Source organism: Erithacus rubecula (assembly GCF_903797595.1).
Source record: "Erithacus rubecula genome assembly, chromosome: 21".
In the NCBI taxonomy this organism is placed as follows: Eukaryota; Metazoa; Chordata; class Aves; order Passeriformes; family Muscicapidae; genus Erithacus; species Erithacus rubecula.
Window position 1 is genome coordinate 9,278,367 of NC_136673.1, and position 26,552 is coordinate 9,304,918.

At 48.0% G+C, this 26,552-nt stretch overlaps 1 protein-coding gene across 4 annotated transcripts in view; it reads right to left on the reverse strand.

Moving 5' to 3' along the window:
• Positions 1-1,933: 1,933 nt before the first annotated feature.
• The window catches only part of LOC306811006 (discoidin domain-containing receptor 2-like), a 56,510-nt gene continuing 31,891 nt past the window's right edge, over positions 1,934-26,552 (reverse strand). For 3 of the 4 annotated variants that reach the window (XM_079324239.1, XM_079324240.1, XM_079324238.1), the window contains exons 4-17: positions 26,019-26,247; positions 23,372-23,519; positions 22,524-22,629; positions 21,260-21,446; positions 16,713-16,959; positions 15,638-15,730; positions 15,023-15,180; positions 14,583-14,778; positions 13,239-13,483; positions 9,392-9,513; positions 8,869-9,066; positions 7,126-7,360; positions 3,920-4,069; positions 1,934-2,909 (exon numbers count right to left, since the gene is read on the reverse strand). In XM_079324239.1, the coding sequence (XP_079180365.1) occupies positions 2,769-2,909; positions 3,920-4,069; positions 7,126-7,360; positions 8,869-9,066; positions 9,392-9,513; positions 13,239-13,483; positions 14,583-14,778; positions 15,023-15,180; positions 15,638-15,730; positions 16,713-16,959; positions 21,260-21,446; positions 22,524-22,629; positions 23,372-23,519; positions 26,019-26,247 (2,455 nt within the window). In that variant the 3' untranslated portion in view covers positions 1,934-2,768. Of the gene's footprint in view, positions 2,910-3,919; positions 4,070-7,125; positions 7,361-8,868; positions 9,067-9,391; positions 9,514-13,238; positions 13,484-14,582; positions 14,779-15,022; positions 15,181-15,637; positions 15,731-16,712; positions 16,960-21,259; positions 21,447-22,523; positions 22,630-23,371; positions 23,547-24,891; positions 24,913-26,018; positions 26,248-26,552 lie in introns of those variants that run through there. The other variant, XM_079324241.1, reaches the window with a different exon arrangement.

The following is a 26,552-nucleotide window of genomic DNA, read 5'->3' on the forward strand; positions in this document are numbered from 1 at the left end:
GAGGGTTGTTCTTACCTGTTAAGTGCTTAATACCTCAAATTTATATCTGAGAAGATAAAATGCTGCTTTTCCCTTGGTGCCTACACTGAGAGGTTTGGTATTTTCAGCCTTTATAAAATGAATTTGAGTTTGCCCAAATATCCAAGCTCTGATCAGGGGCAGCCCTGCCCAGCAAGGCCAGGCCTGCAGGGGAACAGTGGCTCAGCTCAGAGGGGCACAGTCAAGGACCAAGAGGCAACACAAGCACAGGGTGCAAGGGAAAGGCCACCAGACACCAGGAACAAGTTCTTCATGGGCACAGAGCAGCCCTGGGACAGGGTCAGGGATGGATTTTCCAACCTCAGAAATTTTCAAAGCCCAGAGCACCCCAAAGTGGACAGGTTGATAAGGGACCTACAAAGGCTCCTCCCAGCCTAAAGAACCCAATTTTAACACCAAGGTGAAAAAGTTGCTTTTTGAAATGCAGCACCAACCAACAACCCCAGGCCATACCATCCCCCACCAGCACCAGGGGATTTGGGCTGGCACATTTGCAGCATTTCCAAAAACTCCCTTCCAAACTCTCTCAGTGGTGAGTGGCTGCTCCTTCCAAAGCCAGGGGTCACACAGTCCCTGAAGAGCTCCTGAACAACCACACCAAAATGCCAGCTCTCAGGGCAGACACCTGGGTAGATAAAAAGAAGTAGAAATTCACTTTTGTCAAGGTTATCATTAGAATTTATTGATAAGAGACAAACTTTGTATGTCACCATGTCAATGGAGGAACAGCATGTCCAGATGTCACAGAAGCAGAGCCCACCCAGGGACACTCCACACCCTGGGAGCTCAGGAGACACACACATGGCTGGGGGCACTGGGGACATTTCCTGGGCAGGGATGCTCCAGAAATACCTTGGCTGAGTGGTTTGCCAGACAGCAGCACCCAGCAGGGACCTGCTGCCTCTGACTCCAGCAGGGAAGGGCAGCTCACCCCAAGCCCCTCCAGTCACAGAAGGCAAAAAGAAAATCTATTTGGGGGTGAGATTCCAGGAGTCCCTGCAGGGAGAGGAGAGCACTTGGGCTCTCTGGCTCTCAGCCCTAAAGGGGCTCAGAGGAGCAGCTGTGGTGGGGACACATCCCCAGCCCAGGCATGGCTGGAGCCTTCCCAAGGAGCAAACACAGCCACGCCATGCTCCTGCCTGGCATCTGCCATTCAGAAGCAGAGTTTTCCTCTCAGCACAATTATCCCTGTGTTGTAACCATCAGACATTCCCCTCTCAGCAGTGCCTCTCACAGCACAGCCATCTATGCTTGTGGCTAAGATGAAAATTATCTTTACAATCTTTACTGGAAATACACTTTATCCTGGATTCTATTTTTTAAAAAAAGCCAAATGCTGAGCTTTCATCTTCTCCCAGCTTATGAAATATTTGGTTTGGTCCTATAAGTATCTTGCTAAATGATTAGAGAGGGAATAGCAGAGTATTCCCCAGGCACCTGGTAAATCCACAATGGATTTATTGTAGAAACACACTGAATTCTCTAACTCATTCCAAATGGATTTCAGAGCCTTCTAAAACCCTTCAGAGAATGAGCTGTTTGTGACAGGACACACAAAAAGCAACCCCAAATTCAATGAGTAACCAGCCTGCACTGAGATAAAGGACAGGGGATGTGCCAGTCCTGGGGCCTCTGTGACAGTGACAGAGCCTGAGCTGCCCTGCCTGGCCATGGCACCAACCTGGCACATCTGGAGAGGAACCTCTGACTCCACACACACACATGTGGCCTGTGTGCTCCTCCTGTCCCTCTCTGGGAGCTGTGACAAGTGACAAAGAGGGTTCTGCTCTCAGCCATCCACTTCCACTAACCCTAAGTTCCCTCTCACACCTAACAGCATTGATTTAGAGATCTCATATTGATGGGTAATTATACAGGATTAATTGCACATCAGTCCATTGTGGCTACAAGTTCATTAGGTTAATAAATCTACATAGTGACAGTAGTACAGTATCAGCTACTTCTCAATACAAACTCCCTACCCTAACCTTAATCTGTAGGTCAGAGGAAGACCTTCTAACACAGTGACCTCCCAATGACCTTTAACATTCATTTTAAAACCATTTTTTCTAGAAAACAACAACAACAAAAAAAATCCAGTGTGGGGAAAACGCACATATATAACCAAAGCAGTGCTTAACAACCACAGGAAAACAGAACATCATCTTGGACTCTTGTTTCAGCATCTTCTCAGGACCCTGGCAGTGTCACTCCCAAAGGGTCCTAAATGCTCCGTCAGTTCCCAAGTCCATTAAACCATTTCCCAGCTCCAGATGTTTCTGGCCTCTCACCATTGTCTGTAGCAAGAGCACACAGAAACACTTGCTCATGTGCACAAGACTTCCATCAGATTGCATGGAATGGCTCTGGAGGGCTGCAGTCTCTCCCCCCAGCCTCCTGCTCTCGAGGGGCAGCGCTCTCCTGAGCCAGCCTTCCCTTCAGCCACCAGACAGCTCCAAGTCCCTCTGAGTTCCACTCATTCCTTTTGCCCAAAGGTGTGTGGGTATCCAATAAAACCCCTCTCACAGTATTCCCAGGAAATGATTCAGAAGAGGAGATGATTTTTCCAACCAAATGAGATCCTCTGGTCCTGTGTGTCAGACCATGGCCAAGAGAATGAGCAGCTGCCATGGACGTCCCAACTGCAATAGTCAGGGAGGGGAGAGAGGTGGCCTGGCAAAGAGACCCCAAAGTCACTCTGTTCTCAACTGTTTGCCTCTTTCCTGGACTCAGATGTTTGACTCCATTTGTTCTAGCAGGAACTGGTGGATCATGTCAAAAGTGGGACGATCTTTGATATCCCTGCTCCAGCATTTCAGCATCAGGTCGAACACAGGGTTAGGACACAGAGGAGTCTGGGAGAGATAGATCTGAAAGGAAGAGAGTCACAGTATTTCAGTGGGGGTCTCACAAAGGAACTGAGCCTTTACTAAAGTAACACCAAAAGACAGTTTCATTCCAGGTTTGCAAGACACAGCCACCATGCAGTGTTTGGAATCCCTCCAGCCCCAGTCTGGCAGTGGAGTCTGGACAGAGCCTCTCAAACAGCACACGGACACTTTGCCAACTTGTCTGATGAGCTGGTCACAAAACAGCCCTTTGTCCCCCAGAAAACATGAATGCTTCTGATTTATCTTCTAAAAGACAGCAAAACACAAACCAAAACCAAATTTACCACAATAAAATCCAAGTACTTTCAACTCACCGTAGACAACCCATGAGGCTTTCTAAGCATCGTGACAGCTTGTTAGCAGAGACAGAAAAAACACCTTTTAGAGCTTGATTTGATTTCTCCCTTTCATTTTTTAGGTTTGCTTCTTTTAGGCTCCTGGCTAATCACTGGTATTTGGGAGATGGTGAGTAAACCCCTCATGGTTTTATTTTCCTTAATTCTCTGGTGCTAAAGGTGAGTTTTGAGACTGATACTCCACAGTTTTGGGTACTATGGAGCTGGAGTGTCCTGCACCATCACTGGGATCTATTGAGGGCAGCAGCAGTGGGGACAAAACAGCAACAAAAAAGCACAAAAGCCCTTCAGCAGCTGGAGAGGGCCAAAGGCTTCTTGGCAGGAGATAGCACAGGGAGAATCTAATCCCCTGGGAACTAACAACTGCTCCTTCCCACCACAAATCCCTCCCCTGCTTCCTCATCTTCCAGAGGCAATGCTGGTGGGAGAGTGCTGATAGAGAGGAGAGAGAGGAGTGGGTGGGAGAGGCTGGAAAAGCTGAAGACAGAGTGAAGTGGATCAGAACAGGAAATAAGCAGGACTGAGGGACTCTTCCAGTGGGACTGCAAGAGAGGAAAACTGGTGCAGTGAGGCCAGGAAAAGAGGAGCAGAGGCAGGAGAAGCAGAGGAGGGGAGGCAGAGCAGGCTCCTCACCTGGCGGCCCTGGCTGCGGAAGAACTCGCCCGTGTTCTCGATGACCTGCTCGTCTGTCAGCAGGCTGTAGGGCTGCTCCTTGCACAGCACAAACATCTCCCACAGCGTCACCCCGAACGCCCACACGTCACTGGCTGTGGTGAACTTGCCCTGGGGACACACAGCATCAGCTCAGGTGACTGCCCAGAAAAAGCCTTTCAGTCTGCAGCCTCTGCAGCCCAGCACCAGGGTGCACCGGGGAGATGCTCCACAAGGAGCCAGAGGGGAGCTGCACTCACACACACACACAGAGACACACACACACAGAGACACACACACACACACACACACAAACACCACACAGACACACACACACACAGACACAAACACACACAGGGCTGTTCTACACTCACACACACACACAGAGACACACAAAAACACACACACACACACACAAACACCACACAAACACACACAAATCCACAGACACAAACACACACCACACACACACAAACACACCACACTCACCACACACACAGGCTGTTCTGCACACACACACAAACACACACACACACTCACCACACACACACAAACACACACACACACACAAGGCTGTTCTACACTCACACACACACACAGGGCTGTTCTGCACACACACACACAAACACACACAGGGCTGTTCTACACTCACACACACACACAGGGCTGTTCTGCACACACACACACACAAACACATACAGGGCTGTTCTACACTCACACACACACACAGGGCTGTTCTGCACACACACACACACAAACACACACAGGGCTGTTCTACACACACACACACACACAGGGCTGTTCTGCACACACACACACACACACACACACACAGGGCTGTTCTACACTCACACACACTCACACACACACACAGGGCTGTTCTGCACACACACACACACACACACACAAACACACACAGGGCTGTTCTACACTCACACACACACAGGGCTGTTCTGCACACACACACACACAAACACACACAGGGCTGTTCTGCACTCACACACACACAGGGCTGTTCTACACTCACACACACACACAGGGCTGTTCTGCACACACACACACAGGGCTGTTCTGCACACACACACACACAAACACAGGGCTGTTCTACACTCACACACACACAGGGCTGTTCTACACTCACACACAGGGCTGTTCTGCACACACATACACACAGGGATGTTCTGCACACACACACACACAGGGCTGTTCTGCACACACATACACACAGGGATGTTCTGCACACACATATAGAGCTGTTCTGCACACACACCCACCCAAGGCTGTTCTGCACACACAGGCCTCTTTATAGGGCACAAGCAACTGGGGATCCCATAAACCCTAAGAAGGTGTTGTTTTCACAGGGGCAAAGTTTTGTAACAGGGAGCAGGTCCCAGAGATGCCCACAGACTTCTGTCCTTCCTGAGACACTCTGTTTGCAGCAGAATAAAATAAACTGATGGGGATGGGGGGGATAGTCACTGGCTACCTCCACCCAAAATAGCAGAGCTCACAGAAAAGCCTTTGAAAGGGAAACAAAGCCCTCAGGGTGAAAGCAGAGCCAGAGCAGACTCCAAACTCTTAGAGAAAGACCCAAGATAATTTTGATTTTTGCACATGTAAGAAGCCAATGACAATCTTCTTGCTGTCCTTGTTTTCTGTCTTCAAAAAATGTGCCCAAACTTGATGTGTTTGGAACAATGTGTTTCTTGAGAAGTAAAAAGAAAATTGCTCAGAAAATAACACAAAACACTTGAGGGGCTGGAGGGCCTGTTTGGGCAGAAAACATCCCAGCCCCATATCACCCGGGCTTATCTGGCAACCCTTGAGTCTGTCAAGGTTTGGAAGATGTTCACACAGAGAAGATGGAGATTTATGTTTAGATGATTTATGTGATTTATGGTTTGGATGCAGCCATAACCAGGAAGAGAGGGTGGATTTCAGACAGCTTGGGCCTGGCAGCCTCTACAGCAGAGGTAACTGCAATTTTTCTGGGTACTTGGAGGGCATGTTGTAAGAAAGTAACTCACCAACTACTACGGGAAAAAATATTTGGTTAAATATCCTCCAGATTGGATGTATTTGGGTGTGGAACAATATCCTTAGGGGAGACAGCAGGACCCTTAAATGTGAAGAAAACCCCATAACCTCAAGACCTGGCACTTGGAACTCATTTAAGTTTTGTCCCTGCCCCTCTCATCTTCCCAGTTGGGGGAATAAGCAGAGAAAGGCAACTTCCTTAAAATTCCAGCAGGATTGCCAGGCATTCATGCCCAGATGGGGCCTGAGGGGTGGGATGCCATCCAGAGAGACCTGGAGAAGCTGGAGCAGTGGCCACAGGGACCTCAGGAGGTGTCACCAGTGCAGGAGCTGCCCCTGGGTCAGCCCAGGCTGGGCTGAGCAGAGGGAGCAGCCCTGGGACAGGGAGCTGGGGGAGAGCTGGAGCTGCCCCAGCCCTGAACCCTCTGCCCTGGGCTGAGCCCAGCCTGGGCAGCAGGGCAGGGGGATTCTGTCCCTGTGCCCTGGGCTCAGGTGAGACCCTGAGCACCTGCAGAGCTGCCCCAGCCCTGGAACCAGCACAGGGAGGGGCTGGAGCTGCTGCAGAGTCCAGAGGAGGCACCAGGGGATCAGAGGATGGAGCAGCTCTGCTGGAGGAAAGGCTGGGACAGCTGGGATTGTTCACTGGAGAGGAGAAGCTTTGGGTGAGCTCAGTGTGGCCCTGCAGGGCCTGAGGGGCTGCAGGAAACATGGAGAGCCAGGACACAGGGAATGGCTCCCACTGCCAGAGGGCAGGGCTGGATGGGATGTTGGGCAGGAATTGTTCCCTGGCAGGGTGGGCAGGGCTGGCACAGGGTGCCCAGAGCAGCTGTGGCTGTCCCTGGATCCCTGGCAGTGCCCAAGGCCAGGCTGGACACTGGGGCTGGAGCACCTGGGACAGTGGGAGGGGTCCCTGCCATGGCAGGGGTGGGATGGGATGAGATTTAAGGTCCTGCCAACCCAAACCATCCCATGCCATTCTGTATTTCCAAGGGCATGCTCCTTTCCCAGGATCTAAGCCATGGATTTCTCACCAGGGGCCACGTGCAGCACAGATATTGGTGGTGACTGGCTGGCACAGAGCAGTGCCACTGCTCCAGGGGCACAGTGAAGGTCAGAGGAAGGAAGAGAGAGAGGCTCTGTGCAGTGCCTACCAGCAGGATGCTTTCCCAGGCCATCCAACGGATGGGCAGCACAGCTCTGCCCTGGATCCTGTAGTAATCCCCACTGTAGAGGTTCCTGCTCATGCCAAAATCTGCAATCTTGATGGTGAAGTTGTTCCCCACCAGGCAGTTGCGAGTTGCCAGATCCCTGTGCACAAAGTTCAGGGATGCCAAGTACTTCATCCCTGAGGCAATCTGGGTGGCCATGTACAGCAGGTTGGAGTGGCTGCAGTAAAGGAAAACAGAACAAAGGAAAATCAGTGGAGTTTCCCCACACTCAAGACTTTATTGTATTTGATGTGTTAGTGACCTGTGGTTTTATTTTCTGCCATAAGGGTGGAACTAAACTGTCTCATTCCAGGGCATGAACAGCCAAGATCCTGGGCTGACTAAGCAGGAACAGACAGGCTGTCCCTGAAATTCAGGCCTTCACAACCTGACATCCTTTAGATTCATGTTTTTTTCAATATCAAACATTAATCTCGAGATTTTCAAAGAGTTCACGCATCAAAGCACCAACTTTTTTCAGAGAGACATGAAAAATTAAGCTCAGAATCTCATATCTTAAAAACCACTTAGTCTGGTATTTCAAACACCACCACTATTGAATGCTTATATTAACATAAGTGTGTCACTTCACATTAAAGAGACTTGACTTGGTTTTAAATATGCTAAACATTACTGAAAATAGAAAGAAATGCACTTTCCATCTAATATAATTTTAATTCCTCCATTAGCTAAATGAAGATAGGACTAATAAAGCTGCAGGATGCACAGACAGAGTTTGGACCACCAGATTCTCAGCATTCTTCCCACACTCTTGCTCTGTACTGCTCAGCCTGTTTACCACTGCTGATGCTCAAATGCTTCACAAGACCAAGTGCTCATCAGAACACATCTGATAAACTGCTCAGTTTGTATTTTTTCAGTAAAGATCAATAAAGGTCCTGGCATGTCCTGAGTGCAGGACACCAGGTTAACACTCCTGACAGAATCACTGACAGGTCCTGGCAGCAAGGCTGGTGCTGTCTGGCCACAGTAAGACCAGGCACCTCCTGCCAGCACATCAGAGCTTGCTCTGCCTGCCTGCCTTGTGCCTGAACCACAGATCCAAGTAAATCCTTTGGGGAGGAACACACCAATGCTGCAGCTCCTGCTCAGTGCAAGGCTCCTTATCAAGCAGAATATATTAGTCCTACATCACTCTGCTCTGAGGAAAGCATTTCTGTAATAGCAGAGATGCTTTTATGGCAGATTTAATCCTTCCACTGAGGAAGGAGACAGTGCCACTGCTGACAAAAAGTGTTTTTCTTTGCCAAATATTCTCCTTCTGTTGGCTGATGAAATCTTACTGAAGCTCCACACTCAGCTCCTCTCATGCAATATTTTTTGGACACAAGAGAACACAGGAACCTTCTTAAAAGCCCAAGAGACATTCTTGATTTTCATCCCAAAATTCTTGTTGTAATGCAACTGATTTTCATATCAATGAAATATTTGATGCAAGCCAAATAACATAAAGAGATGGTCACCTCAACAAATACATCAAAGATGGTCTGTGTGACCAGAACAGCTCTGCTAGGGACACTTCAGGGGTACACAGAGCCCCAGAGGATTCAGGAACAGCCCCACACCATGCAGGGTGGCATCCACGTGCCATGGCAATGGCACAGCAGATAAAACTGGCAGCTCTGCACTCTGATTTATCCCACCAAGAGAGGCAGCTTCTCTTACGTGACACAGGGGATGTTGTTTGAAATGGCAAACTTGCTGTAGATCTCCCTGTGGGACAGGAACTGGTTGAGGTCTCCATTCTCCATGTACTCTGTGATCATGCACAGGGGGTCGTCCCGCACACACACGCCCAGCAGCCGGATGATGTTGGGGTTCTTCAGCCTGGACATGATCTTGATCTCCTTCAGGAAATCATTCCTTGTGAAACAGAAAACACTTCTGAATCCCAAACTGCTCCTCTGTCTGAGGACAGCACAAGTGGTGTGTTCTCAGTTCAGAGTAACTTACACTTTGCACAAAGTGTGAAATTGGTTCTGAGCTCATGTTCAAGCCTGGTCTCTCCCAGCAGCAGGATCAATGCAGCAATTCAGGCTGACATCCCAGCTCCCCCTACCCCACTCCCTGCTGTGTCCATCACAACATGGAATACACACCACAGACACACAGCAGTCCCCAGGGCTAAGCTGTGCCTGGGGAGTATCTGCTTTCCTGCCCAGCTGGCTGGAACTGCAGGTGCACTTACCTGGCTGTTTTGTTGACATCTGATCTCAGCATTTTCACTGCCACAAGCACTGGCTGGTGAGTGAATTCTGAGGACGAGACTCCCAGGAATTCCAGCAGGCCATCAGCTTCACAGAGGTGCACCTGCAGGGCAGAGGCAGCTGTAAGAGCACACACAGGCACAAAAGCAGACAAAAGCAACACCACAGCCAGGTCACTGCTGGCAGAATGAACAAGTGAATGATCTGGTGAAGGTGACACAGCTGTGATCAGAAATGACCCAAGGGTTGGCCCTAGATCCTGACACATGTCTAGGACATAGCCCATGGCACAGGAGCACATGGGGGTCAAAGCCAGATGGATTTGCTGCACTGGTGCAGCAGCCTAGGGCAGCCCAGTTCCCCCAGCACCTACTGGGAATGTTCAGAAAGGCCCCTGAGCCTGGATGTGTCTGCTCTGCACTACAGCAACTCACACAACCCCAGATCCATCAAACCATGGCCAGGCTTGAGGCATTGCTCAGAATTCACTGAGGAGTATCCAAGAATGACAGCCAGTTACCCAAAATCCTCAAATTCCAGAAAAAGAAAAAAAGGAGAAAAGTGTGTGTACTCTAATGACCAGACACAATTCCAAATTTCTTCCAATAAATGAATGATTAATGATATAAAATTACTGCCAGGATTTACAAGAAGGGGTGACAAATCACTTGCTTAAGAAGTTACCAGAATGTGCATTGAAATGGAGAACTAGGTGGGGAAAGCAGACAGACCTGAGAGTGTGGATAGGAAAAAGGACTGGAGAAGAGCAGTGGACTGGATGTGTCAGTCAGACTTGCAGCAGTGAGGGGAATCTAATGGGGGCATAATGAATTTTGCATGAAGAGAGTAGCAAGAACTTATGTCACAAACATGGTAAGGGGAAAAATGAGACAGCAGAGAAAAGGGGACAAACTGCAGAATGGGAATAAAGGTACAAAGATGCTGCTGCAGTCCCACAGAAAATGAATCTGCTGTGGGGAAAGTACAGTCATGAGACCTGGGACAGGGAAGAGCCACAGGACTGAGCACAGGTAATTCTGAGGTGATGTGTCACCAGGGAAGGGTGGTGCTGCTTCCTTGGGAGAAAGGAAGACAAAAGACTGAAAAGAAGGAAAAAGTGGAGGCTTGAAAGAAGCAATGAGCTCTTTTTCTAGGAGCACACAGCCACAGCAGTGGAGCAGAGCATGTGATGGGCAGTTTGGGAAAGACTAAGGAGGTGAGAAGGAGAGGCAGGAAAATGTGGTGCAGCACATTTGCAAAGGAGCCTGTGATAGATAGAAAGAAGAGGCTCTGAATCCATCCTCAAGGAAAAGGGAGATGGGAGAGCCATCTCCAGTCAATACAGAGGAGAAGGACAGCATGAGAGGAAAGCAGAAAGCAGAAGCAAAGCAATGAGAAAATCCTCTCTGTCCCACTTTTGGAGCACAGAGCAGGATGCAGGCAACAGCAGAAAGGGCTGCACTGACAGCCAGGTGAGGAGGTGTCAGCACCTCCCCAGAAAACAGTGAGCCAGAAAGAAATGAGGGGACAGGAAAGGGGCTGGGGTAGGGAAGGTGGGGTGTCAGAATGGAGGAGGCACAAAGATGGGCACATCACAGAGCAGGAATAAGTCAGTGAAGGGCTGTGTTTGCCAAAATGTAATAGAGAAACAGAATTTAAGACTGAGTGAACAAAAGCTGAGAAGAAAAAAAGTGATAAAATGAGAGCAGGAGAGGGAAAGACCTGCTCAGGATGGAGCTACAGATGGTGTGAAAATGAAGCAGGGAGAGAAGAAAAGGCGAGGTGGAAATGCTGACAGCATGAAAGGAGCTCAAGGAGCAAAGGGAAAGCTTGGCAGATGACAGATGTGTGCATCATTGTGCCTGAGGCTGCTGACAAACTGGGGCTTGAGCAAGCAGCAATGCCAGAAAACATGAGGGTGCCACAGAGCTTGGGAAATGTCTGTCCTTGCTTGGGTCAGTGTGCAGAGCATCCCCAGAACCTCCATCTGGACTGGGAAGAGTTTCCAAACCCAGAAGTCTAAAGGTGGGTGGCAGCCATCACATTTGGGATGTCCATGGAGGATGTGAAGTCTGAATTCCCAACCCTGGGTGGGAATTACCAGAGATATACCAGAAAAGGTTTGCAAGTTCATCTATTGCTAAAGACCCCAGTGGTACCAAGCAGAGCCTCACAGCTGCACAGGGCTCAGTGGCTTAGTCTGGGGAACAGCAGCTTTCCCTAAGGGCAAATACACATTTTAAATAAAACACTGGAATGCAGAACCCTCAGGCCCAGTGAAAAATTAGGAACTTTAAAAAATTTAATTAAGAAATCTTTTTCGTAATTATAGGTCAAAAATTACAAAGTACTTTTAGTTTGAATAATATTGGATGGTTTTAATTTAAAGTTTTTAAACTAAGTTATTAGTTACATAGGAGATTAGTAAATAGTTAAAGATTTAAACTTATTAATTGTGGCTATATTTGAGGACTAAATATAAAAAAAGTATGGTTGGCAATATATAGAGTTGGGGTTGTGAGAAGGATAGATATTTTTAGAAATTACAAAAGAAGTATTAAAGTAAGGTGTCAAATAATTAATGAGATTATATATAAAGAAGTATGTAAAATTGTGTTTTAACTGTTACTGTAGAGGAAATATGTAGTTATTTAAATAAATTAGACTATTGGCATAATTTAATTCTAATATAAATTGACAGAATATTGTAACAATATTATTATGTTACAATAATGGTTTTGAGGTTGAAATATTATGGGACTTTTATTTAAATTTAAAATAAATTATATTTTTATAATAACTAAGTTTATTGACTGTAGGTTTTTAAACTTAAACATTAAATTAGAACTTAAAATTGATAAAGGTAATTTATATGTAATTAAAAATATTAATTAATAATAATTATTGTTTCATTTAAAGTGTTTTTCAAATGTATTAAATTGTTAATGCAAATAAATATTTTAAAAGTTTTGTTAATTTATACTTTTATTTTAACATTCGTGACATTATTTCAAATTGTTTGTCAAAGGGAGTAGAAGATTCCTCAGAAGATTCCTCTCTGCCAGGCTGTCTTAGGTTGCAATACAGAATGTGGTCAGCAATGTGAATTCTGTCCCCATCTGTTGAAACCAGCTGGGGCAGTGCCCCTGATCTCCTGGCACATATTCTCTGCTAATGGGCCATCTTTAAACCAGCTGGGACAATCATCTTTATCTTCCCACAGCCCATCCTCCCTCCAGGAGATATCTCCTGTTCATGGCCAGTGAGTCCCAGTGCATGGCTGATAAAATTCCATCATCCCACTGGGAGATGCTCCAGCCAGGGCAGGAGCCAAGCCTTTCCTACCCAGAGAAAAACTGAGATTTGGAACACCAGAGCAGCCTTTTTCCACTGGATCCCAGAGGAAAACCAGACCCTTCCACATGATCCTTGGACCTTCAGAGGAAACTGCACCTTCTCCAGGAGCACTGCTCCAGCTGAACCACATCTGCCCCTGCAGGAGGATGCAGCCACCATTGAATGGGACTGTGCCACCACCCTGACTGACTGACTGTGTCAGCTTGGATTCTGACTCTGGCAGGGTTTGGGATTGTTCTTTGTAATACTGTATTTCTATTTTAATTTTCCTAGTAAAGAACTGTTATTCCTATTCCCATATCTTTGCCTGAGAGCCCCTTAATTTCAAAATTATAATAACTTGGAGGTAGAGAGTTTACATCCTCCATTTCAAAGAGAAGCTTCTGCCTTTATTGGCAGACACCTCTCCTCCAAAGCAGGACACAGGCACCTCCTTTCTGCTGGAGGACCAGCAGCAGGCAGTGGCTGTACCTCTCCGAACTGTCCTTCCCCCAGCTTCTCCTTGAGGCGCAGCTGCTGCCGGGGGAACTCCCCCACGGAGATGTCCTTCTTGGTCAGCGAGTCCACGGTCAGCGCCGGCACCGCGTACATGTTGTTGCCGGTCACCCCCTGCAGGTGCACGATGTCCGTCTCGGCGTAGTGCGGGACGTTGTTCTGGAAGCCTTGGTGAGGGGTGGACTTGGTCAGGTCAGGCTCGGCGTAGTCCCCGCTGCACACTAAAGGGAGCCAAAGATGGGTGAGTCACACGCTGCCTCCCTCAGAACCAGTATGTCCCAGTTTCCACTCCTCCCAATTCCACAGCTTGGGAATTTGGCCGCCTGCTACCTTGTACTAAGGGATACCTACATGGGAGACACTGCTCTGTTTGAACCAGAACAATAACCCTGAGCTGCCAGCAAATTCCTGCTCAGCACAGCCTGTTCTAGCCAGCCACGAGAGCAACAGGTCTTGTCCAGACAGGGAGGCAAGTCTGAAGTGATTTTCTGTTTCTGATTCATCCTAAGTACAATCAGTTCCCATTACCTGACACAGGGATGTTGTTTGCACCATCAGACTTGCACTGGATTCCCTCCTGCAACAAGAACTGATTGAGGGTTCCATTTCCCATGTCCTCTGGTAGCAAACTCCTCTCCTTCTTACAGCTTATTCACATAAATATGGGGCAATGCTTTAGAATGAACTCCCTATAGGGTCAGTATTACACAGAACATTTGTTCTGCTGCAAATTCACACCCTGGCTCAATCCAATCAGTCTCGCTGTGCAGAATAATGCTGGATCTTAGCAACTTGTGAGTGTGAGGAATGCAGCACTGCCTTCACTGAGTACAAAACACTGTTGGAAACATTCCCTTCTGTGTGGGCCCAAAAGCTCCCTGGGGGCTGGAAGCCAGGATACCAGGGACAATTCCCTGCTCTATTTCCTTCTGATTTTGCTACAAGAATTTCAAAGAACCCTGGCTGCAGAAAAAGGTGTTAAAGGTCTTCTCCCAAGAGTGCTGCAGGCAGCATCTCCACAAACAGTGTGATTGCTCTGACTGCCCAAACCAGCTGCTAAAAGATGACCTGAGTAATACATAAACAGCCTTCAAATAAAACAATAAAAGGCCACCACCCTCTAGTGGGACTGCTGCTCCAGCTGTCACAGCTCCATGCCAAGAAGTACCAGTGTTCCACAATACTGCCTGAGCTCCCTGGGTTATTGCATTGCACAGGAGTCAAAGATGGAAGCTTAGATACTGACAAGTGGCACATTTTACAGTCTGACAGAAATAATAAAAGAAGAAACATGCAGCTTCTGGAGGCTGATGATGTTACCTGAATCCTCTGCACTTTGGGAGAGCTCTGGAAGCTTTTGGAGCAGTGTAGCTGGCTGGTGATATTCCAAATCCAGTGGGAAAGCACGTTCATAGGTGGGATTTGACTGGTGGATCTGGGTCTGGTTGTTGGCAATGGTGTAGCTGTAGAAGGACAGGCGAACAGTGGCATCCTCCTCCAGGATTCGGCGTGGGGCCTGCACAGGAGAGGGGAAAAAAAAAAACCCAAAACACTGAGGCAATGCTCAATTGTTAAGTAATGCCTTGGCTGCAACCACAGCAACTTCCAGTAATATCTTGGACAGGGCTGGCATCCTCCTCTGCTGTGAGAGCAGCTTTAGCTACTCCAGTGAGCTGGGGAAACCCTGTGCTAGTTCTGAGCTCATTAGGGTTAATGATTAGTTCTGGACTTTTGCCTACAAAATAGCCCCATTGTATTACCTTTTCCAACCTCTTTTGAACATATTGCTTCCAAAGAATAATGATTATAATCATCAGGAGCAGCAGAATAATAGCCACAAGGCAGCCCACGAGGATGGAGGTGTTGGAGTCATCTGCCTTCTCCCCTATCCAGGTGCTGGTTACAGAAGATGTGGTTCCTGCAATCACAGACAAGGAGATCTGGGGTTAAAGCATCAGATGTTTTCTGTGCCAGCCTACACTCTGGTAGAGAAAAGATCTTGGGCAGCTCCCTGAACATTAACACCAGCTGTGTTCACATTTTGCTCTTACCAGAAATTCTCATTTTGGAGGCTCAAAGAACTAAGAACTGTGCAGAGAATTTCTGCAATCAAAGATTGCTGTGAGCAGAACAGATTCCTGCAGTGGATCCATCCTAGAGCAGACAGTGCTCAGAGTTTCACAGGCTCCACATAAGCCTCCAGTCCATGATCTGGCCAGCTGAGGCTCAGGGCACTGTCACATGCTGCCCTGTGCAGGAGGCACTCATCAGCCCATCCCCAGATCTCCAGAAATGGAGGGAAAAACAGTGTTAACTGGGATGTTCCTGTGAAATTCCCCAACACCTGATCCCTTGGCATGGCCAGGAGTCCTTACCCCAGGTGCCCTCAGTAACGTTGTGCTCTGTTTCCAGGAGACCCGTGGTGCTGGTGGCTACCGTAACAAAACTGGGATTCACACTCTCCATGTCTGTGGAAGCAAAGGGAGTGTGTCAGCCCAACAAAACCTCCCTGTTCCTGTCACCAGTCCCTGCAATCCCAACCCCAGCAGGAGGGGGCTGGGGTTCAGCCAGCAGATCAGGAACAGAAGGGGCTGCTGTCTGCAAAGTAAGCAACAAGCTGCACCCAGGGAATTCCTCCCTCAGGAATGTCCTCTCACTACAGCTGATTAGAGACTGGAGTAGAAAGCTACAGCCACACCTTTCCCTGTCAGTCCTGGTGGCTTTCTCCAAGACTTTTATCCTTCTCCCTCCAGAGCCTTTTAAATCACCTCATGGCATTGACTTCTGCATCATAGTTAAGAAAAAAAAAAGTCAGCCTCTATTTTTTAATAAACTTGAAACTTGCTAAACTTGATCTCATCATCTCTAGATATACTTGAATTATTCCTAACAAAATATTTGGTAAAGAGAAGCAAAAGTCAATGTCACAGCCAGCAGGCAGCTGGGGATGTGGAGGCAGGTACAGGACTCAAGGAAATGGCTAGAGCTGTGTCAGGCTCAGGCTGGAGCTCAGGGCAAGGCTCTTCCCTCCCCCAGAGGTGCTGGCACTGCCCAGGCTCCCCAGGGAATGGGCACGGCCCCGAGGCTGCCAGAGCTCCAGGAGCGTTTGGACACCAGGGATGGACAGGCTGGGATTGTTGGGGGGTCTGGCCAGGGACAGGGGCTGCACTGGCTGATCCTGGGGGGTCCCTTCCAGCTCAGGGGATTCTGTGATCTGTTTTAAAAAAACAACTGCTCTATAGCCCAGGTTTTGTTTGCTATGGTGCACCTGCTCATGTGCATCAGTATCAGCCTGGGAAGCACCCACTGGACCTTTGAGCCCCTTCACTGCCCTCCAGTGCCTGCAGCACCTCCTCCCACTGTGCAGCCACGGTGCCACTCTCCTGCCCAGCCCACATGTGCTGCACTCCCACACCAGCCCTTCTGCTCCCGTGCCCCTCAGGCACCCACCTGACTGGAAGGAGATCTCACTCATCATCATCCAGGTGTCGGCGAAGTAGAAGCGGCACAGGATGGCCTTGCCCACGCGCTGCTGCAGGGGCACGGTGACAAACCTGGCACTGGGGTTCTTGTCATCCAGCACCGTGGCCACCCCCACGGGCTCGGGCTCCCAGTCCGCGATCAGGCGCGGCTTGAACAGACACTCCACCCGCTGGAAGATCTTCACCCCCTTGGAAAACATGTTGTTACAGTGCACCTGGGGAGAGAGGAGGGAGCCATCAGACTGGAGATTTACCTACATCAAACCCCAAGGATGTTCCAGTCACAAAAATTTTCCATTCCCAGTATCTCCCTGTATGAATGCACAGTGAGTGACCTCTTCCAGTATGCAATGAGAACACTGGGCAAAAAGCTATTCTGAAACAGCTCTGAATTTTACCCGCAGATGCTGTGTTAATGGTCACATTCTGGAAGGCTCTTCAAAAGGCCCATATAAAAATCAATCAAGCAAACCCTGTACTAATGTAAAGCCTTGCAAACTATTGTCTTTGAATATTTAACCTAAGAAGGGAAAGGAAAAACACACCTATACTCTTAGTGTTAAAAATTTGGTATTGCTTGACATAAATAGGTGGAATTGTTAGGCCACACGTTGAACTTTATGTGAACTACATGGCTCTGGTTCTCCAAGTCAAAGATGGATTAGAGTGAACCCTGGAGCTAATAATATGATCATTAATAATAGCAAAGATAGATTGTAGTGAAACTTGTATGTAACAATATGATCATTAGTAATAGTTAGAGTACACAAAGCTACAGATTAAATATTACTCAAAGATTAAGAGCTGGAATGGACAGCCCATAGATTGTGCTCTGTGAACTGTAACAACCACATTTAAAAAATGAACTACTGAACCCACCAAAACCCCACAGAAAGCAGCCTCAAAGGCCAGTGTGGAAACAATGACACAGCAGCCATTTGAAAGAGTCAAGCAATGAAAAGCATGGAGATTCCAGACCCTAATACTGCTCTTGGATTCTTCTTCTGTCCCTCCTGGCATGAGGGATCCCAGGGATTTCTCTGTCCTTGGTCCCTCTTTTGAGGTAACAGCTCAAGGTATGACGTATCACAATTGATCTCTGCCATTAGATGAGAATTGTGTCCCAAAATTTTTAGCATTTAGAAACTTTCAGCAGCTGCAGTCTAAGCTAATTTCTTCCAAAAACCACAAACCAAGACAAACCCAAGCAGACATTCCCCTGGCATACACCTGCTCTGGTTGCACCTTCAGGACAACTAAGGATATAAGTTTTAGGGAAACCCTCACCTCAGCCTGCATCCATCAGCTTCTCCTGGTGGCTCAGCATCAGGCTGAGTTCTGTTATGAAGACCTGAAGCTCAGGACCACAATATCTCAGCACTGTGGCCACTGACCAGCAACCACAAGAAATAAGGTGACTCAAAGTCCTCAGTATCCCTCAGCCTGCCCCATTCTCACAGCCACAGGGGTCCAACCCTCCCCACCACCCCAGGAATCATTTCCTAGTGACTGTGGAGCATTTGCCACTGTGACAGCAACAGTTTCCAAACCACTGTGAACCCTCTTAATTGCTTGGCCTCTGCCAGGTCCTGCAGTGAAAAGCAGTGAAGCACTAATGAGGGCAACCAGCCTGATGAGCAGTAAAAAGACAAAAGGAGGGTATTTGCATATAATTAGGACCAGATGAAGCTGAGACAACATTATTCAGTAAGGAGAAACAGTCATTCATAAGCAGGCAGGAAAGCCTGATGCCTGGAATATACAATTTGGGCCATATTTGGACAGGAGTTGGATGTGTTTCCATCCAGGACTGATACAGAGACATTTTCTATTGCAAACATCTCCTACTAAAGTCCAATTTTACAGCATGCAAGCCTATGCAATGCAGTTGCAATGTTGCTAACATTTATTTTTAATACCTTCATGTCCAGGGGATACTGGGAAAGCTCAGAGGACTGGGGTAAAGCTAATGGGTAAGAGGAAATGAAAATTATTCACAGACCACCTGGTCTGTACAAAAGAAATGCAAAGCTGAAGGAGGCAACATTCAATAAATAGTGAAGATTAATTTATGCTAATCAGAACAGCTTTTTAATTAGATGCTAGTTGAAGTAGCTCTTTTTATGATCTGATGTGTTTGGTTTATCAGGATGGTTGTGTTTACAAGGCAGATTTTTGCAAGGCATCTGTCCCCAATTAGCATAGTGTGGGCTTGTGTGTTATATTAATTTGATTAAACAGTATCAATTAGTCAGTCTTACAAATTTTAAGGCACAAATCCTTCTCTATTTTTCTAAGAGGAATGCATTCCTAAATCACAATTATTTGCTACTTTTTTTCAATGACCTGAGGGAGACAGCAGAATCACTAGCAATAAAATAAACTAAATTCCCAAATGGGAGGGAGTTTCCTAAAATAATCTCAAGGACTGACTCATGTCAGGGTAGTGAACTCAGGGACAAAATCTAAGTGATGCTTTCCACACTGGACTTTTATCCTGGACACTAATAACTTGGAACTGATTGTTAGCATGATCCCAAAGCCTTAATGACCACTGGCTCCCTCTCTCTTGGCTTGGAGGATTAATACCATCACAAGATTCACAAACAAAGAGGAATCATCCAAAGGCAGGAAATTGGTACCATTCTTTTATGCAATTTGATGGAAAGCCTGCATCCAGATCCAGATTCTGTATCTCCAATAGAGTAATCAGCAAAGAAGAATAGGATTGGGTGACAGCACCAAAAATGACCCTTTGTCTCACAGGGAAGGTATTGAGAAGCCTGCCAACTTAGTTTACTGAAGCAAAGATTAAAAGAGTGCTTTAATCACAATTTAGAAGCAGAAGATTTCTGAGAAGGCAGGACTCTTATTTTTGCCAGCAAAAGCAGGCAAAGAGCCAACAGTTGCAAGTTAAAAATAGACAAAATAAAACCAGAGTAAGTAACCACCAAAACAATTTACTTAAGGATGTGGTGGGTTCTCCTTCATTTGAAATCTCTACAAGAAAAGCCACCAATCCTTTTTAAAAGATCCTGCTGTTTACTACAGACTCAAAGTTCAGCTCGTGCTTTTCCTGTGGGTTTAAATAATTTCCCACAGCACAAGAGAAATGTTGGGTCAAAATGGAAGCACAGCCACATTCCTTTACCTCAGGGGTCAGTAAATTTTACATCCTAAATCCATCTCAGCTGCCCAAACACTGCTTCAGGTGTCTGCTTGTTAATCCTTCAAGCCAAATACTGAAAGGAGAGTCTGAGCTCAGAAGAATCAAGTGCTCACCTGCTTCACCTTTCTACACTGGCAAACCTGCCCAAATTCTGCTGTCAGGCACCTGCTGTGTGCTCCTGCTTTGGGAAGAGCACTCAAGGCCAGGTTGGACTTTGGCAGGGTTTGCCCTCAGAGAGGCAGTTTTGGGTCAAAAAGCAGCAATTTTCGGTCAAAATGAGGCATTTTTGGGTTGAAAAGTGACATTTTGGGTCAAGAAGCTGCATTTTTGGGGTCAAAAAGAAGCATTTTTCAGTGCAAAGAGGTGGTTTTGGGTAAAAAAGCCACATTTCTGTGGCACAAAGTGGCCTTTTGGGTCAAAAAGCTGCATTTTTAGCACCATGGGGAGTGGGGATTTGGGGCACAAAGAGGCATTTTTGAGTGGAAAAGAAGCATTTTGGGGCAAAAAGAAGCAGTTTGGGTCAAAAAAAAAGCACTTTGGGTCCAAAAGCTGCATTTTTGGGTCAAAAAGAAGCACTTTTAGGAACAAAGAAGCATTTTGAAAAGTGGCAATTTTGGGTCAAGCTTCAAGGTCCCTTCCAATCCATCCAATGCCCCAAAGGGAAGCCTGGTGTAGGAGTCCCCAGGGTGTTCCCCTGGCTTTCCTGAATGCCTCAAGAACCCCTGGAAGGGGTCTCAGAGGCCCTGGCATGGTGCCCAGGGGTCCTGGACTTAAGTTCCTGGAGAAATTTTCCAACATTGCAGGAAGAATTACAAGCCACAAAAATAAGTAGAGTATAAATTAGACTGTTAGAAGGTAGAAAGTGAATTTCTAGGAATGTTTATATTGGGGTGTTCATAGCTAATATGGAGGATTTTGGGTATGGTGTGTCTTTTCCTTCTTCTTTTTCATGCCATCCATGTTGAGTGCCAGGCTGGCATCACTGGATTGGTTTGAGACAGAGTTGGACAGTGTAATTGGAAAGTAATTGTAAATATTAGGTACATAATTTACAGTATAAAAGATAAGTCCTGCCCTCTGGCAGGCAATGTGTGCCTCAGATCTCAAGCTGAACAGATCTCTGTTAGCTAGAGAAGGAATTTCTTAGATAAGAAACAACAAACAACCTTGAAAACCTCAGCAAAAGCCTCCTGAATCTTCTTCAGTGACCAGCTGGGCAAACACCTGAACTCTAAACCACCTACATGTCCTGCTGTGGGGAGCTCAGGCTGAGCAGACCCCGCAGGCAGTGGCACCTGGAAGGCCCCAGACCCAGCCTGTCCCCTGGAGAGGACACACAGAGTCACCTTCATGGAGGTGAAGTTGCGCGGGCGGTCGAACTGGAACTCCATCTCCACCGCGCCCGAGCTGAAGCTCTCGTTCCTCCAGCCAACGTAGTCGTAGCCTGGCCACACACGGTACTGGTGGCTCTGGGTGAAGTCATCCAGCCCCAGCACTCCATCTGTGAGCTGGCCCAGCCCTCCATACAGGTGCCTGCCCAGGGAGAAGCAGCAGTCAGCCATGGGTTGTTCAATTGGTACCAGTAAAACATCAGTTTTTCTATTCTTGGCCCACTCTGGACAAGGATCTGCTCACTGTTCTTATGCAGCACCACCTTGATGTTATTTGAGCTGGGATTTTAGCATCATTCCCAGCTTGGGAAAAGGCAGAAGCTTTTGCATTGGTGTCAAGGAGTAACAGCAAAGCTGAGCTACAGGCAGAGCCTCTAGAGAGCAAAAACACTGTCATTTTCAGCTGGAACTGCAACATCTCACCATGCAGCTGCATGGCAGGAGCACTGCTCCATCCTGTGCTGGGGAACCTCTGGGGAGAGTCCTGCAGGCAGGCACAAAAAGGCAGGAAAGTGGGAAGTGAGACCATGGGCAGCTCATGAGCCACAGCCAGGTCTAAGCAGGATCACTTCTGGCACTGCTCCTAAGAGAAGAGTGTTATTGGCTCTTTCCAAGGCTGATTGGACTCTTTGGCAGGACCCTGTCTCATTCCACTCCTATGTGAGGGTGCAGAGCCCCTCACACTGTTTTCCAGCACTTCCAGAATAGAAGATGCCAGTGTGGAACAATTCTGACCCCCTCTGCAATCCTTGGCTCTGCAAGTCCACCCCAGGTGAGCCCTCCTGTCACTAGAGCACAGGTACATGTGCCTTTGAACTGCAAACCAGGATCAACAGCTGGAGGCAGATTCCTGCTTCCAAGCCAGCCAGGCTCATGAACTAGAGGTTAAGTAGTTACAAAGAATCCTGAACTAGCAGGTTAAGTTTTGTGCCTACAGCTGCAGCTCCCTGACACTCCCCAGCAGGTTCCTAAGTTATTGCTGGACAGCAACCTGTAACACCTACTCTGTACATAAAAACCTTTCCTTTTTAAATATCCAAGCTCTACTATATCAGCCCAGCTTGCAACCATCAGATATTAATATATAAAGACATTGTTACCCAGCATTCTTCCAACATCTTACAAGCATGAAGAAGTGTTTGGGATACAAGATACCAGTGACAGGGTGAGTAGGAAAGAATTTGCAGTGACAGAGGGAGAACAGGACAACTTCTCCCACCTGCGTTCGTGGTAGCCATCGTAGGTGGAGTCATTCAGATAAACGATGGGGAAGCCAGGAGCTGCTATTGTCCCTCCTTCAGGGATGCTGTAGGATGCCAACCCATCTGAAAAAAGGCCACACACCTCAGAAATACAGCAGCAGCAGCCTCCTGCCACCTTTGTCTATGTATCTTTTTATTAATCACATGGACCAACAGGAACAGTTCCACAGGCCAGGGACTACCTCTGCACACCTGGGGATGAAGGGAGCCCCAGCCAGGTGTCAATGTAAAGATGGGCCCAAAAGAATGCATTCAATCACCATTTTCATGAACTGGTAAAACCAGGAGGGACAGTGGTTTTTTTGCCTCCTTCCCCAGGGCTATCTCCTGTTAATGGGCATTTTCCTTACCTCCTTCCCCCAGGGTATCTCCTGTTAATGACTATTTTCCTTCCCTCAGGGTATCTCCTGTTAATGGGCCCATCAATGCCTTGCCCATGACTCCTAGACAGTTCCCTCCAGGAGCCATTTCTGTTACATGGGCAATCAAGGAGCCACCCATGACTCTAGAATGACATCAGCCCATTGTGAGACACTCTGCCCAGGGGGAAAGAGCCAAGCATCCCCACCTGGATATAATCTGGGGTTTGGGACAGAACAAGCAGCCCTTATTCACTGGTTTCCAGAGGACAAGAGCTACCAGACCTTTCTACAGGGTTACAATTTCAACAAGAGCACTTCATCTGGACTGCTGCCACCACCCTAACCAGCGGGGTGTCGGGTTCTATTCTGTCAGTGCTTTATATTTTTTTCCCTATTAGACTGTGTTTCTGACTGGGAGTGCCTCAGTTGTTTCCCTCGCTCACCGTGCCAGACGCAGCCGTAGAGCTCCACCCTCATGCAGACGGTCATGGCGGCCCTGGTGACCGGGATCAGGCGCACGAAGCGCGCGATGATGGGCGGCCGCAGGTCCCTCAGCACCACGTCGTACGTGTCCGTGTTGCCTTCGATCACCTGCGGGAGAAACACCCTCAGCGCCTTCTGCCTGCTGTGCTGCACAGTGCTGCTCCTGCACCCCCTGCCTGAGGGTGGGGAGCTTCCCTGTAACGTGCACAGTGCTGGGTCAGAGACAGACAGGGGCACTCTGTGATCCACGTGACAAAAAGCACTTTGTTGTTTCAACTGCACCTTAAGTACCTTTCTTAATGTTCCTCAGCAAGCACTTGTGATTGGTTAAAGGTTCAGGCTGCCCAGCTCTCTGACCAACAGCTTGTGCAGCCCAGGCAGGAACCCATTGGGTCAAATCGCTGTCTGGTTCTAAATCCTGTCCTATCCCTATTCCCTGGAGGCCTGTCCATCAGGCCAGGCTGCTTCTCCCATGTATGGTGGAATCAATTGCCCAGTACAAGCCAGCTTGTACTGTGACACTTCCCCAGGAATCTGCAGGAGGGATCTGCTGCTGCTCCCGTGGTGATGGGTGTGAGGGGTGCTGCCATGTCACCTCCTGCCCACTGCACACCCCCCTGGGCAGCACTGAGGGACAAGAGAAGCAGGTGGGGTTGTTACAGAGAGTTCCAGTTACTGGATGAAACCCCTTCCTTCAGTGAATCCATGGGTTCCAGCAACAGGTAACAGAGCTTGCCCTCATCACCAGTTACCTGGTGCAAGGTCCTGATGTCCTTTCTCTACAAACCAACACAATTCCAGAGGTGCTGCAGTGTTTGGTGCTGCACAGGAGGCATCTTAGACTGAGGTGTTGAGCATAACCCAACCACCCCATCGTGCTGCAGTGCAGGGACAGGGCAGGGACCCTCATCCTTCCCTCAGTGCCACCATTGTCCTGGGAACACTCCACTGTTTCTTTTGACTTCCCCTCCCATCCCACAAACACAGCAAGATGGGCAATGCAATGGTAATGGCCAAGCAGCTGATCAAAGGTCTGAGTAAGCAAATAATTCATTAAGAAGATAAAAGCTGTTACCAAATACTGCACTGCCAACCCTGCTGGGACTTCCAAAGCAACCTCAATGCAAGAAAACATCACACGCAGTACCTCTCTAGTCTGACTCAGGACTCCAGACTGAGGTCAGATAAGCTGCAGGTGAGATGCCCAGGGGATTCCTTCCCAGAGGAAATTTAACAAAGGCTTATGAACAGACAGTCCTGAGCTCTGTGCTCAGCTCTGGAGACAGCATGACAACTGTGGTAAGCAGGGAAGCCTCTGAGTGTGTGGGCTCAGCACATTTCCTACTCTCTAAACTCCTTCCTCTTCAACATCCATACACCAAACACTGCTATCAGACACCCAGAAACTCCTAATTCCCTGTCATCACCTCTGATTTTAAATCCAGCTTCCAATTTAGAAACAAGTGTCTAAGAGAGGGACACCCATGTGATGTTTGGGATGTGCACAGGCAGGTAGTGAAGAGCCACAGTTCTCCTGACTTAGGGGATCAGGCCAGGGGACATGGACAAAGGAAGAAAATTTCAGATATTCCCTCAGAAAAAAGCACCCTTGCACCAGCTCCAGAGTAGAAGAGCTGTGAATCCTGCCCATCTTCTGAGAGGAGCAAAGGAGATGATACACCTTGTGTAGCATCTCCATACAGTGTAGCTGCTGTTCCTGAGCATGCAGGGCCAGAAAACCCAAATCAGTTGTGCGAGAGACAAACCCAGCAGCAGTTTCCAGTCCTGGCCACTGCTGATCCCAGTGATCCCCATGTCAGGAATGCTGCAGCACTGCTGGATGAAACCATGGCTTAGGTTGCAATACAGGATGTGACCAGCAGTGTGTATTCTATCACCAGCTGTTAAAACCAGCTGGGGTAATGTTGTTTATCTCTTCCACAACTCATGTTCCCTCCAGGAGATATCTCCTGTTAATGGGTCATTGACTCCCAGTGCATGACTGATAAAATTACATCATCCCACTGGGAGATGCTCCAGCCAGGGGAGGAGCCAAACATTTCCTACCCAGAGAAAAACTGAGATTTAGAACACCAGAGCAGTCTTTTACATTGGATTCTAGAGGAAAACAGGTCCTTTCCCCATCATCTCTGGACCTGCAGAGGAAAACTGCACCTTCTCCAGGAGCACTGCTCCAGCTGAACCACATCTGCCCCTGCAGGAGGATGCAGCCACCATTGAATGGGACTGTGCCACCACCCTGACTGACTGACGGGTGTCAGCTTGGATTCTGACTCTGGCAGGGTTTGGGATTGTTCTTTTTAATACTGTATTTCTATTTTAAATTTCCTAGCAACGAACTGTTATTCCTATTTCCATATCTTTGCCTGAGAGCCCCTTAATTTCAAAATTATAATATTTAGGAGGGAGGGGTTTACATTTTCCATTTCAAGAGAGGCTCCTTTCTTTGTCAAACAAAGAGCAGACGAAGCACAGCAAGCACAGAGCTGAGGCAGAACACATTGCTCCAGCAGAGCCAGGATGGAATAGGAAGCAGGAAGCAGGATGTCCTGGCTCAGTGCAGTGCTCCAGGCAGCCCCAGCTCACCCTGGTGCCCTGGCGGTCCCTCCAGGAGACCCAGCGCTCCCCGTTGCGGCTGTAGTCGATGCGGTAGGCGCGGGCAAACTCCTTGCCCGTGGCGCGGGCGTGCCGGCCCTGCGTGCCCACCAGGGTGATGAAGAACAGCTTGTGCAGGTCGATCTGCAGGAACTGCACATCTTCAGGCTCCAGCAAACCAGCTGGGCACCAGGCTCCATCCCCCTCCTCCCTCTGCAACCTGAGGGGAAAATCACACACGTTAAGAAGAATCAGATTTCCAACAATTAATTGAGGAAACATCCAGAACTTTGAGGATTGAGAGGAAGCAACAAAACCAGCAATAGCTACCAAATACCTCTGCCCTTCGGGATGATGGAGAGTTGAGATTCAAATCCTACAGGCAGTTTTGTCCTATCCTCAGTTCCAGATATCTTTCATTAACTGGAGTAATTTCTTCCCAAGACATGAATTTCCACATTGATCAGAAACAATCCTGCTGTTCCTATAGCACCTTGCTGCTAAAGTGCATCCTCACTGCTCCTA